Raw genomic sequence first — 14493 nt, forward strand, 5'->3', positions numbered from 1 at the left:
TAGCCACATGTACTGGGCTAGGGTATAACTGAGTGGTAGAACACTTGCCCAACACATATGTGGCACAGGGTTCAATACTGCAACACTACAAAACGAATCTTTATATATTTACTAAAGCACTTGCAGTCAGGTATCTAATCTGTGGCATTCAAGACAATCTGTGTTTTCTTCTGTTATCAATCAAGTTAAAATTATCAGTGCATTAACTATTCTAAATCCCTTCTTTCTAATTTGATCTCACCAATGTGCAATGCTTGATCTCACTAACACAAAAATGCACAACACTTTATATATACACTTGTTTCTCCCTCTATGAATTTAAGAGGTTCCAATGGTTTTTGCTTATATGTAAACATGTATTCTGTAATTCAGTTGTGTTCTGTAAAATAAATTTCGGTGTTTCTTTTAAGGTAGTGTTTAAAGAACAGGTTCACTATCAAGTTGGAAACATTGATAAAGTGTTCATAATTATATTCTAAAAAGGTGTAAAACCTATTACATTTTTTAAAGGAGTTAATGCATGGAAGGATTTCATAGTTGTAACACTAGATCAGTCCGGCAATTTCAGAAGCTAAGCAAGTTAATATACCCTCTGGACATTTGGGAGGCTTTTTTTTTTTTTTGCATAAAATACAGAAGCTTTTGCTCAGTAAGACACATCATGTCCATTGCAAGAACATAGATGTACAAAGAATACTGAGATTTTTAGTATATGTGCTGCCGAAGCGAGCACTAATACTGAGATTTTTTACAACAGAGTAAACATCAACAGGTAAAGAATGGTCTTTTCAACAAATAGTGCTGGAACAACTGTATATCCATTCACAAAAGAATGAAATTGGACCTTATCTGAGACTACATACAAAAATTACCTAAAAATTAATCTTAAACCTAAATGTAAGAGCTAAAACTATGAAACTCTCAGAAGAAAACAGATAAACCCTCATTACCTTGGATTTGCAAAGTGTGAGATAAGAAATTAAAACACAAATAACAAAAAAATAGACAGTTTGGACAAAATTTAAAACTTTTATGCTTTCAAAAGACAGAAAGTCAAAAGACAATCCATAAAAATGGAAGAAAATGTAAGTCATAACACCTGATAAGATTTGTATCTAAACTATATACAAAATCTCTTAGAACTAAATTTTTAAAAGCCTAAAATATAAATAATTTTAAAAGCAAAATAAAATAGAGATGATAGAAAACAAGGAGTTCGACTCAATGAAGACTGGAAGTGGTCTGGGGTGGGAGAACATGAAAGGGAAGATGAGAAGGGGGAGGAGAACTAACAATGATTAACATGTGATAGTATATGTACCAATTCCCAAGATGACTGTAATCATTATCAACACAGACATATACTAATAAAAATATGTATAAAAAAGTCAAATAGTATAATCTAAAAACAGGCAAAGGATCTCAACAGACACTTCTCCAAAGATATACAAATGGCCAATAAGTACATGAAAAGGTTCTCCACATCTTTAGCCATCAGTAGAATGCAAATCAAAAACCTCACGATTCCACTTCACACTGATTAGGATGGCTAGAATGAAAAGCAGATAATAACAAGGGCCAGCAAGGATGTAGAGAAATCAGCGCCCTGTTTCACTGCTAGTAGGAATATATAATGATGCAGTCACCTGGGAAAAGGGTCTGACAGTTCCTCAAACAATTACACAAACATTTACCATGTGATCCTGCAATTCTATGACTAGGCATATGTCAAAGAGACTTTAAAACAGGCATACAAACAAAGCTTGTATAAAAATATTTATAGCGGCATTATTTACAATAGTCAAAAACAAAAACCACCCAAGTGTCCAGAAAGTGATAAACTAACTTTTTTTCCTTAGTGTTATAAACTTAACCCAGGGCCTCATGTATGGTAATCATGAGCTCCATAACTGAGCTACATCCTCAGCCAATACTACAAATTCTTTTTCTTTTTCGTACCAGGGATCAAACTCTGGTCCTTGCGCTTGCAAGGCAGGTGGCAGAACCACTGAGCTAAATGCCCAGCCAATACTATGAATTCTTAAAAGGACCCAAAGCTAAATGCCAAGGAAGAGGAGATTATGGGGTTGCTCCCTGGGTATAGCTCAGGGGATCCTTGTAGCAGTTCTCCACTGGAAAGGGAAACAGGGACTCCAATTTTGGTCCACATGTGTGAAGTCAGAAGAGCTAGGACAGTACAGCCTGCTTGCAGAGACCAAGGAAATCAAAGTGGTGAATTGTTACAAAGTCAAATCAACCAACGTCCAATTTACTTTTTTTATTCCACACCTACTGAAAGTTGGGGAATTTCCCCTTTTGATTTAAAAAGAATGTTTCAATTTGCAAGATTCCACCAAAAACTGTAGGTCTAAATATAGGTTTAAGAATCCCAATGGCACAAGAAATAATACTGTGAAACAACAAACAGGATCACATCAAATGAAAAATCTTCTACACATCAAAGGAAACAACCAAGAGAGTGAAGGGACAACCTACAGAATAGGAAAAAAAATTTTCCAGCTACTCCTCAGAGAGAGGACTACTAATATCTAGAATATACAAAGAATCAAAAAAATTAGACCCCTCAAAATAAAGATCCAATCAAAAATGGGCATCTGAAATGAATAGACACTTCTCAGAAGAAGTACAAATGTTGTAAATACATGAAAAAACGCTCAATAAAGCTGGCCATTAGAGAAATGCAAATAAAACAACACTGAGATCCCATCTTATTCCAGAAAGAATGGCTATCTTCAAGAATTCAACCACTAATAAATGCTGGAGAAGCTGTGCACAGGGCTTGGGGAGGGAGTTGGGCGGCGGGGGTGGGGGGGGGCCTATATTGTTAGTCGGAATGTAAACTAGTACAGCCACTCTGGAAATCAGTACCGGAAATCCTCAAAAGATTAAAACTAGAAATTCCATTTGACTCAGCTATTCCTCTCCTATGTATCTTCCCAAGAGTTAAAGACATCATATTACAATGATCCATGAATACCCATGTTTATAACAGCACAACCTATAATAATACCTAAATCTTGGAAACAGCCTTCATGTCCATCAACAGATGAATAAAGAAAATTAGGTATTCAGACATAACAGAATACTACTCTGCCATAAAGAAGGATAAACTTGAGTCATTTGTAGGTAAATGGATGCAGCTCAAGACCATAATGTTAAGTAAAATAAATCAGACACATAAGTTTAAACATCACATGGTTTTTCCTATATGAGAAACCCAAAATATAAATAAAAAGTAAAATAAAGGATAGGCAATAGGAAGTAGAGAGATCTTTTTCAAATGGGAAGAGAAACAAGAGATGGGGGTAGGGCCGAGGATTTACCTCTGTGGCACAGCGCTTGCCTCGCAAGTGCAAGGCCCTGAGTTCAATCCCTGGTACCGCAAAAAGAAAAATTAAATTTAAAAAAAAAACAAAAGAAAGAGATGGGGGTAGGAAGAGAAAAAAGATCTTTTAAAACAGAATTGAAGGAAAAAATGGAAACAGCTTTTCAAATGGGAAGGGGATCCAGAGTTGGAGGGAGCAGGGGACAAAAATAAAAGGGAATAGGGACAAAAAAGAATAAAGATGTGTTATGTACATGTACAAACTCCCCACAATAAATATAATCATTATGTACTGCAACATGTACTAATAAAAATACATAATGAAAGATAAATAAATGTAGGTTTAATTCTATCATCATTTTGGCAAGAAAATGTTACTTTGAATTTACTATTTGGCAATTCTGATTAAAACAAATAGATGCTGGTGACGGGAGGGTATTTAAAGATATATACAGAAAGAAGGCTGCCAGGTTCCAAAAACAATGGAATTCTTTAAGACATGGCAATGTCCCTTGTAGTTCAAGAGCAACTTCAATAAAGGACAGAAATTCTAGAAAATGGCCATCAGAAATCCTGGAAAAATGATGCACACCCCAATGTTTCCCTTGCACCAGGGACCTCTGATAATTTCAGTTTTCTGAGGCCAGGGTGGTAAAAGTCACACAATAGAGGACTTGAGCAACTGAGTGGAGGAAGCTACCAAGGGCTGCTTCTTCAGCAGAAGCAGAAGCTCAGACCACTGCAGGCCCCTAAAACATAAAGTGTCTCTACTGAGATGACCAGACTCAACTCGAATAGCAACAGAATAGAACATCAAGGAACACAGCACTCACAAAGAAGCCCATAAAGGTACAGAAATGTAACAATTACAGAGTTACAAAGCAGAAAAAACAAAACTTTGACACAAAAATCTCTAACTTAGATCTCCATAGGTCATCCAACTTCTGCTTGAATTCCTTCAAGTGCTAAAGAATACCAAAAAGGGCCCGGGGATTGAGCTCAGTGGTGCCGCCACCTGCCTCACAAGCGCAAGGTCCTGAGTTCAATCCCCCATACCAAAAAAAAAGAAAGAATACCAAAAAGGCACTATAAGGCAGACTACCCTAACAGATTAAAAAATCTGTTGGGTCAAAAATCTATCTTCACATAACTTTGTCAATTAGTCTAAGATTCTTTTTCTGGAGCAAGAAATAACAGGTTTATTCATTTAACCAACTAGAAACACTTCAAGTATCTGATGGTTGCTCTATTTCTCTTTAGCCTTCAGTAGACTAGATCCACAGAGTAATTCAAACTAAATTATTCTTCATAGGATCTGCTTCCAGAACCACGACCATTCTTCCTGCCACCTTTGGACACATTTTATTATGTTCATACCACTCTTCAAATATTCATTTGCAACTGTGAATACTCAAGCGATCAGATCATAATGTAGAATTACTACTTTTTTTAGAAACTGGCTACCAGAGCAATTAGATAAGAGACAGAAATAAAGGGAATGAAGATAGGAAAGGAGTAAGTTAAATTATCATTATGTGCAGATGACATGATACTCTATATATAGAAGATCCCAAAAACTCCACCAAGAGGTCTAAATTTAATAACCAAATTTAGTAGCATAGCTGGATACAAAGTCAACATTCAAAAATCAATAGCATTCCTGTACACAAATAACAAACTCATTGAGAGAGAAATTAGGGAAATAACACCTTTCACAATAGCATCAAAAAGATGAAATACCTAGGAACTGATCTAACAAAGGAAGTAAAAGATCTTTACACTGAAAATTACAGTACTCTGAAAAAGGAGATCGAAGAGGATATCAGAAAATGGAAAGCTATCTCTTGCTTTTAAGTAAGAAGAACCACCATAGTGAAAATGGCCATACTCCCAAAATTGTTACACAGATTAAACACAATCCATATCAAAACACCATTAGCATACCTCACAGAACTAGAGAAAACATTCCTTAGCTCAGTGGTTCTGCCACCTGTCTTGCACCGGAGGTCAATTCCCAGTACCAAAAAAAAAAGATAGCCTTTTAATAAATGGTACTGGAAAACTGGCTTTTCATACGCCAAAGCTTAAAACTAGACCCATTCTCTCACCATGTACTAAACTAAAATCAAAATTTTAAATATTAAGACAGAAACACTAAATATGCTGGAAGAGAAAACAGAACACTTGAAGACATAGGTGTAGGCAAAGACTTCATGAACAAAACCCCGAACAGAAGGGAAATACTACAAAGAATCAACAACTGGAATCTCATCTTATTAAAAAACTTTTACATAGCAAAATAAATCAACAACAAAGTGAAAAGACAACCCACAGAGAGGGAAAAAATTTTAGCCAGTTGTTCCTCAGTCAAAAGACTAATATCTAGAACACATAAGCAATTAAAAAAAAAATCAGACCTCCCAAATTTAAAGATCCAATCCAAAAAATGGGCATCTGAGATGAATACACACTTCTCAGATGAAGAAGTAAAAATGGCAAATAAATATATGAAAAAATGTTCAATATCACTGGTCATTCAAGAGATGCAAATTAAAACAACACAAGATTCCATGTCACTCCAGAGAGAATGGCTATTATCAAGAAATCAACCAACAACAAATGCTGGCAGGGTTGTGGGGAAAAAAGAACCCTTTTCCACTGTTGGTGGAAGTGTAGACTGGTGCAACCACTGTGGAAATCAGTGTGGAGATTCCTCAAAAAGCTAGGATTAGAGGTCTCATTTAACTCAGCTATTCCTCTGCTGGGTATCTTCCCAAAAGAATTAAAAGCATCATACCACAGCAATATATATGCACCCATGTTTATAGCAGCATAGTTTTTAATAGCTAAATCTTGGAAACAACCCAAATGCCTATCAACCGATGAGTGGACAAAAAAGATGTGGTTTTTTTTTTTTTTAACTACAATGGAGTACTACTCAGCCATAAAGAAGGATAAACTTCCCGGTACCGGGGGCGGGGGGTGGGGAAGAAAAAGGATAAACTTGAGACATTTCTAGGTCAATGGATGGATCATGAGATCATACTCTTAAGTGAAATAAATTTGACACATGTGTAAATATCGTGTTTTCTCTCGCGTGAGAAATTGAAAGTGTAGAAACTGGCTACTGATCTCATTAATCCATCCAATAGATGTTTTTAAGCAACAGTATCACACTGGTGGTTCACATAAAGAAAAAACCCAAAATTTTCTTGGATTTGCATTCAGTACCACTGAATATGAATTGTACTTTTTTGGTAATATCAGTACGAGAGCAAATTTAACTTTTTTTACAATTGCCATCATGTCAAGCATGACTGTTAAAGCTATGAAACTTAAAGATGTATTCATATACTAATTTTGTTAGTGGTACAGCAGCCACCCTTTGTATCTCCCTCAGAGTCTCCAATGACCATAGGGAATGCCCAACCTAGACCAAAAACAAGGTTCTTAGAGGTGTTGATGCACTGCACCTGACACTAAGCATTTAGTACCCTAAGAAGACTGCCTCAAAAAGAATCACAGATAGAGGTTTTAAGGCATGGTTTGATCCTGATGAGATTAACAAGAATTGTAAATAGACTCGTATCAGCCTGGACTGAAAGGAACTGTTATTTCAAAATGAAGAGAGACTTCAATGGGCAGGAGATGAAGATGCTACCCAGCTGCAAATAAAGGTCATTTCTTGGGGTAAGGGGCTCTCAAAAGAATGGAGACAAAAGCAGAAAAAAATATCCGATGAAATCATTTCCAGGTATCAGAAGCAGGTTCTAATCAAAGAACTTCACTGCCCTCAAAGTAGAGAAGCCTAACACTATGTGCCTGGCTAGATTTCAGAACTGTTCAGGACCAGCAACTGTGAAATGCCACCCATCCTCCTCCATTTTAATGAGACTATCTGCTGGGGTTCTCCGGTACCTGTCTCCCGATTTTATGCTGGTGTTTCTTCTCAGCTCACAGGTCTTTGTCAAGAGGGGCACAGTCTCTCTTGGTAAGACACAGAGTCTAATCCATGCCACCCCTCTTTTTTTTGAATCTGAGATGACCCTGTGACTAGTTTTGACGAACAGAATGCAGCCGAAGTGACACGTAACTCAAGAAGCCTTGTAGCTTCGGCTTCACCCTCTTGGAACACTGATGCCATTCTCTAAAAAGCCCAGGCTCTTCTTGGTAGATGCCTCAAGAAAAAGAACCCACTGCTGCCTCCACTGACTGCTCTGGGTCATAAGTAGGGATCGGAGGCACCAGCACTTGAGTGAGGTCATTAAACAGTGCAGTTAAACTGTCAAATGACAGAAGGCAAATGACTGGCTCTGGGCAAGAGCACTGTAAGGGGGGGTTGGGAGAGACCTGCCAGCTAAGTCTAGCTCAAGTAACAAAATCACAAATAACTGTTTTAAGCCACTACATTTTTTTTTTTTAGTTTCTTTTTTTGGGGGGGGTAATGGGGATCAAACTTAGGACCCTGCGCTTGTGAGGCAGGCAGCAGAACCACTGAGCTAAATCCCCAGCTCAAGACACTATAAATTGTTCCATACCAATAGGTGAGACAGGGATAAATAATAGTGCATCTTAAAATGAACAACATTATAATTTGATTAAATATAATCAGAAACTCATATATGCTTTTTAAAAGTATTAACCTGAAGAAAAGACAGCAAGAATTTATGTAGTTGACATGAATGTAAACAATCAGACTATTTATTATATTCACTATGTCCTAAATTACTGTCGAAAAATAAAGTTTTCAAAATGTGATTACTATAGAGGAAATCCTCAGAATACTTTCCTATGGCTATCCAATCTCCAGACTGAAAAATTTAAATAGATAAAGGAACACAATTAACTAATTATAAATGTAAGTGAAATAAGAAGGTTGACATCTTTGACATTAGAAAAGGAAAACAAGTGTGGTGCTATGGTCTGCATGCTTCTGTCCTCCCAAAATTCACAAGTTAAACCCTAATCACCAAGGTGATATTAGAAGGTAGCCCTTTGGGAAACGATCAAGCCCTCTGAGAATGACATGAATGCCCTTATAAAAGGGTCTGAAAGAGTTGTCTTCTCCTTTGCTCTGGGAAGACACACAGAAGGCACTGTCTCTGAGGGGCAGGCCCCTACCAACATCAAACCTGCTGGCACCGTGATCTTGGACTTCTAGCCACCATTCATTTCTGTTGGTTATAAATTACCCCATGTAATGTGTTTTATTATAGCAGCCTAAACAGATTAAGACAAATCATTAGTAATCTTGATTTATGGGTCACGTTTCAATGACAAGGTTTTTAATTTCAATTAAACTCACGTTGCCACAGATATTCCTACAACTTAAAATATAAGAGAGAATGCTAAACTGTAGGCTATTTTTAAAAGATAATAGTCACCTCGCCCATCGTCAGAGTGTAAGTCCCAAGACACTCCATGAACGCCTGAAATCAAGCTCTATGTATACTGTAATTTTTTCCTATACTTACCTATGATAAAGTTTAATTTATAAATTATACACTGTAAGAGATTAGCAACTAAAAATAGAATAATTATAACGATACAATGTGATATAATTTAATTATAACTTACTATTCACTTGTGGAATTTTCCATTTAATATTTTCCATAAGCAATTGACTGTGGGTAAGTGAAACAGCAGGAAGAAAAACCATGGATAAAAGGGGATTAAAATATTTTAAAAGTAAAATTAATTCTGAAGCCAAAACAAAATGGGACATTGTACTCATCCTTAATATTAAATTCTTCTATGGGGGGATTCATGTTTAATGACAAAGCATTAGACAACCTTGGCCTAGTCTAGCAGAGTGACCTACAGAAAGCACTTATTTTTTAACCTCAATTCCTTGATTCTGATCTGTCCAACAGCTACTACTGGCATTCCAAAAGATCTAAAAGGAACACAGGAACTTCACCAAACTAATATTAATGCCAAATATTAGCATCTAATGAAAGCCACCACACATTGAACACTTTCTGCATGATAAGTGTGTGTTGACCAAATCCTATCAACAATTCTATAGAAGGCAGTTTATTATATTAGAGAGGGTCCAGCCACCTCTGAAAACCTCCATCTATGACCACATAAGGCTTTGGGGGCACATCTAGACACAAGCTATAACAACAGGCATGCACCACTAATGCCCTATTTTCTTCTATTTTTGACTCCTTTTATGTAAAAGTGATTTTTTTAAATTAACAGTTTTGATACTCAAAAAGTTCTTGGATTCATTTTTGTTTACCTCATGATCATCTTTCTTTTCACATCTTGTTTGCTATTTCACATTTACTCTCCATCTAACTTCTTAAGTCACTTTCATTGCTTTCCCCGTTCTTTAAGGTTTTATTTGCTTCACTGGTCATGTTGATAAAACTTTTACAAACATCTTCAACTCTCAAATTCTGATTCTCCTCGTATTTTAAAAACTGCATTAATTTAAACATTAATTCCATGATTTTTCTAATTCAAACAACTGTGTCAATATGCAGATGGATATGAGAAGGCATGAAGATATTCTGACCACTTATTAATTTCTCCCTATGAACAAACTTCACTTATCTGTCTCTTTTCATGCTGATTTACAAGAGCCAGACCTCTCCTGCTTATTGAACTCTCCTTTTATTCACTGAACATGCATGGTTGTTTCCAAATTGGACTATTATCCAGAAAATCAGAGACATTTCAATATCTGTTGAGTGAATGAACAACTAAATAGAAGAATCAAGAGCATACAGCAATTGTTCAATAAATATATGTTTTCTATGTAGAAAAATAACCACATTTTAACAACTCAAAGTGGATTTTCTCAAACCTTTGCAATATCAGTAATCTATTTTCTGTTGGATTTCTGCAGATCTTCAGTTACTCCTGATGTTTCCTGATGCATAATAAAAACCATTCAAATTACTTAAAGCCATTCACTATGCCTAACACAACCACCATAATAAAGCAGGTGCTAAAAACATGAATTGATTCCAGCAAATAATTATATAACAGCTAACAGAATCAAGTAAACACTGTGGTTATATCACCTAAGGAGACTATATTCAGAAATTATTTTCATGACATGGTTCAAATGAAGATGTGTGTGTGTGATGCTGGGATTAAGGATGTGATGCTGGGATTGATTCAATGCTAGGATTAAGGGTACCCCACCCTGGGTGTGAGTGCTATCCGCCTTAAGGGTGGGTAGCCTGGATAGAATATAAGAGACAGAAAAGAGGGCTGTTGTTGTTGTTTGTCCCTTGCTGGTTCTTCCCTACTTTGCTGTTTTGTTGCCTTCTCCCCACCATGAGGTGTGTCTCTTCTGTGATGCCCCTCTGTTGCGCTTCCCTGCCTTGGAGTCATCCAACTATGGAATGAAACCTCTAGAAACTGTGAGCTAAATAAACCTTTCCTCCTTTAACTTTGGGTGTTGGGTATTTTGTCTCAGCAACAAGGAAAGTAACTAAGACATCTGTAATCCCAGCGCTCTAGGAAGCGGAGGCAAAAGGATCTCAAATTTGAGGCCAGCCTCATCAATTTAGCAACTTACCAAGACCTTGTCTCAAAATTTAAAAAATTAAATTTAAAAAGGGCTGCAGATGTGGCTCAGTGTCAGGGTCTAGGTTCCATCTCTAGTACCATACACACAAGGAAAAAAAAAAGAAAAAAAGATGGTACTACAATGTAAACTTTACTTTGAGAAGAAGAAAGCTGGATACAAATGGCAAGACTTAGGTACATAGACATGCTGTATGTAAAATGAACAATCATAAAGGATATGTGTACAACTGACTCTTTAGACCCTCAAAGCATTTTTATGGACTTAAACAATCATTGTTCCTTGAGTGCAACCACTTACGAAATATAAAAAAGATTTGTATTTTTATACCACAATGAATGAATACTTAAAACTTTTGGGCTCAGAATTAGTACAGCAACCTTAGTACAAGTGTTAGGAGAGGAAAATTCATGGCAACACCAGATGTCACAAAATAGCAGTCTAGGCTAACAGGACAATAACCTACTTGCCCTACCAAGAGAACCTAGTATAAAGTGGGCCAGAAAAATGCATGATCAAATAGAAAAATAAACCACAGTATTGTCAGATGCTGAAATAACAGCATCAATCAACTATCTGAGTTAGAAAAAGCTAATGGTTTCTTACTGTTATATCTTAATAATATTTCAAATAACATTTATTTGGCAAATTATGAGACATCTATGATTTAGGAGTAACTCAATTTCTCACACTATGAAAGTGACTCCAACACTAAGAACTTCTAGGGGGAAAAAATTCTTTAAAATGCAACCAAATCACCTGTAAAACATCTATCTGAATATTACAGGCCAGTTGTACTGCATTTTTCAAAGTGTATTGGGGCAAGGGAATGGTGATTGAGTCTACTCTGTATTTTTACAAAGTGAGTTGTCAAGTATAACCAGGTTCATTGCATTAAGACAACCCACTACGAAATTATCAGATCTCTTCCAGGATTCTCGATAAGAAAGAAAACCAGGAGTAAAAAAAGTATGTAAACCTAACACACCAGAAGTGACACTGGTGTGACCACAAATGAGAGCTACCATTTCATTTTGTGTACTACAAATTAAAGCCACTATTGCAGATGGCCAAAGGAGATTAAGAAAGGACTAACTTAACCAACAGTTGGAAGCAAATTACACTTGTTAAGCAGCTACACTCATTAATAAACCCAGAGAACCTTTGAAAAGACAGCTTGGTGCGTTAATTTAAGGGCAGATAAGGAACCTTTCAGTCGCCTTCCTTCGCCGATTTCTGCGCCAAGCCCTTTCCAAACTGAGGATAAGGTAGATCCAGGAAGCCAAGCAGCTCCTGCGGGAAATGGTATCCCTGAGCAGCCCAGAGCGCCAGTGACGCACCAGGAGCTTGGAAAATCTCCCTCCTTTCCCTCCGAAGGAGCAGCCAGGTGGGAAGATGTCGTCCACGTGCACTATTGGTTTCCACGTATGTTTATTATTTTTAACTTAAGCTTTGATATCAGTCCCCTCAGCCGAACGGGGAGGGGCAACGGCAATGCCGCCGTGGCCTCTGCGCGCAACACAACTTTCAATAATAAAAACACTACCTTTTCTCGTTCACAACCCACCTGGCGCCCTCACCTTTCCTCCTCCGCAGCCGCCGCGGGTCCCCATGACAACCCCGCCTCCCGAGCAGCCCGCCGCGGTCGCTAGAGCCCGGTCGCCTCCCCCGGCAGGACCCTGGGCGCGGCACGGCGCGGCCCCCTCGAGTGGGCGCGACCTCCGGCCACCTCCTCGGCAGGTGAGGCGGACGAAGATCCGACTCGAGCCCAAGACCGGAAGCGCGGCCCGGGGCAACTGTGGCGGGCCTGGGACTCGCCTGTGGGCGCCGAGACTCCGCGGCCCAGGCTCACCTTGAACGGGTTGTTGAGATCCGGGTCCGCAAACGGATTACTGTCAAAATCCGACATCTCTGTGGCGCTCGGCGTCACCCGGACCCAGGCAGAGAGAGCCAGACAAGGTGAGGCCGCCGCCCCCCTGCGCGCTCACGTCGTCGTCGTCGTCGTCGCCCCCACCGCGCAGCTCTCCGCGCCGCTGGGGCCGCTCCACCGGCCGTGCACTGCGCATGCCCGGCCCGCAGCCTCTCGCGTCGCCGTCCAGTCCTCGCCAGATCCAGCGCGCCAGTCTTTGGCTGCGACCGCGTCGGCGCAGGGCGGAGGGAGCCAGGGTCGCCCTAGGTTCGCTTGCAGGGATTAGAGGCTGGCTGCTTTCGGGGTTCTGGCACCAGGCGGAACCCGCGGACGGACCGGACCAGGCGGCGCCACTCGAGGAGAGCAGGGCGAACCCGAAGCCAGCAGAGAAGGAGCCCAGGACGCACTTCGCTGGAGGGCTGTGCACCTGGCTTCGGCACCTCCCACGGGATCCGGACAATACGACCCGGGGCACCGGGATCCCGCGCCCCGACCCACCCGGAGACCCGGCCCCCGCTCTCCCAGCCCTCCGACTCTTGATCGCGACTAAATCCCGGAGAACTGGCCGCAAGGAGGTTTGGGAAAGAGGTGCGATCCAGCCCCTGCTCCCATCCTCTGGTGCATGGAGAAGAGACGGCGGCAGTCCCGAGATCGGGAGCCTCAGGGTATGGGGACCCCAAAAGATGCCCCCTTTGTTTACTTCCAGTAATTTGAGTGCGAAATACACACATACACACCCTTCCTAGTTTTTGCCTACTCTCTTCTCAACACCAGGAATGAGATTATAAACAAATAAGGAATTCGTGTGCATCCTTCCTTGAGCGACCCCTGAACTTGACAGCATCGCTTTCCCCGCTTTTATCTTCTGGCACCCTAACACGAAAGCACTTAAAATTAATTAGACGAAGTATGAAGACCCAATATTATTTTGTCTTGGTGGGTGCCTAAGAATTGGAAGAATCTAACCAGGTATGGTAGTGCACACCTGTAATCCCAGCACTGGGGAGGCTGAGGCAGGAGGATCATGTCGAGTTTGAGGCCAACCTAGACTACATAGTTCAATCAAGCCTGACCCACATGGCAAGACACTGCTGCAAAAAAATTGGAAGAATCAAGATGTAAACTTCCTTGGCCTTTTGGGAGGCTTGCACTATGCAAAGTCACCTAAGAAATGATACTTTCTTGGAAGTGTGAAAACAAGCTAGAGATGATAGAGGAAAAATAAACATGTGCTGTCATCTGCCTTTGATGGGATCCAGGTTGGCGTGACAAAGCAGCTGCTTCTGGACAGCTGACTAAAGATGTTAACTACTAAGTGACAACAGACGATCCTGACAGAGCTGTAACAGTCTAAATATTTAATTTAAAAAATGCATCCCCTTGTGCTCACCATCAGCAAGTGCCTGGTGCCTGGTTCCTTACTGCATTCTCAAAATATGTTGGGTTCAAATCCTAATTCTGATGGTTACTGCTTTGTGGTACTCGCATCACCTCTCAATCTAAATAGTTATTTAAGAATAAAATTAGAGCTGGGGATTTAGCTCAGCGGTGCTGCCGCCTGCCTCAAAAGCGCAAGGTCCTGAGTTCAACCCCCAAACCCCAAAAAAAAAGAACAAAATGAGATAGGGCCGGGGATTTAGTTCACTGGCGCCGTGGCCTCGAAAGCACAAAGTCCTAATTTCCATCCCT

The 14493-nt window shown here is 39.8% G+C and overlaps 1 protein-coding gene across 1 annotated transcript in view; it reads right to left on the minus strand.

Moving 5' to 3' along the window:
- Nucleotides 1-12950, minus strand: part of Scamp1 (secretory carrier membrane protein 1) — an 87522-nt gene extending 74572 nt beyond the window's left edge. Inside the window, exon 1 of the mRNA XM_004870191.4 lies at nucleotides 12748-12950. Coding sequence (XP_004870248.1) covers nucleotides 12748-12804 — 57 coding nt within the window. The 5' untranslated portion in view covers nucleotides 12805-12950. The remainder of the gene's footprint in view (nucleotides 1-12747) is intronic.
- Nucleotides 12951-14493: the final 1543 nt, after the last annotated feature.

Source organism: Heterocephalus glaber, unplaced genomic scaffold, assembly GCF_053883595.1.
Source record: "Heterocephalus glaber isolate CG9 unplaced genomic scaffold, H.glaber_assembly_v1.0 deba00001757, whole genome shotgun sequence".
NCBI lineage: Eukaryota > Metazoa > Chordata > Mammalia > Rodentia > Bathyergidae > Heterocephalus > Heterocephalus glaber.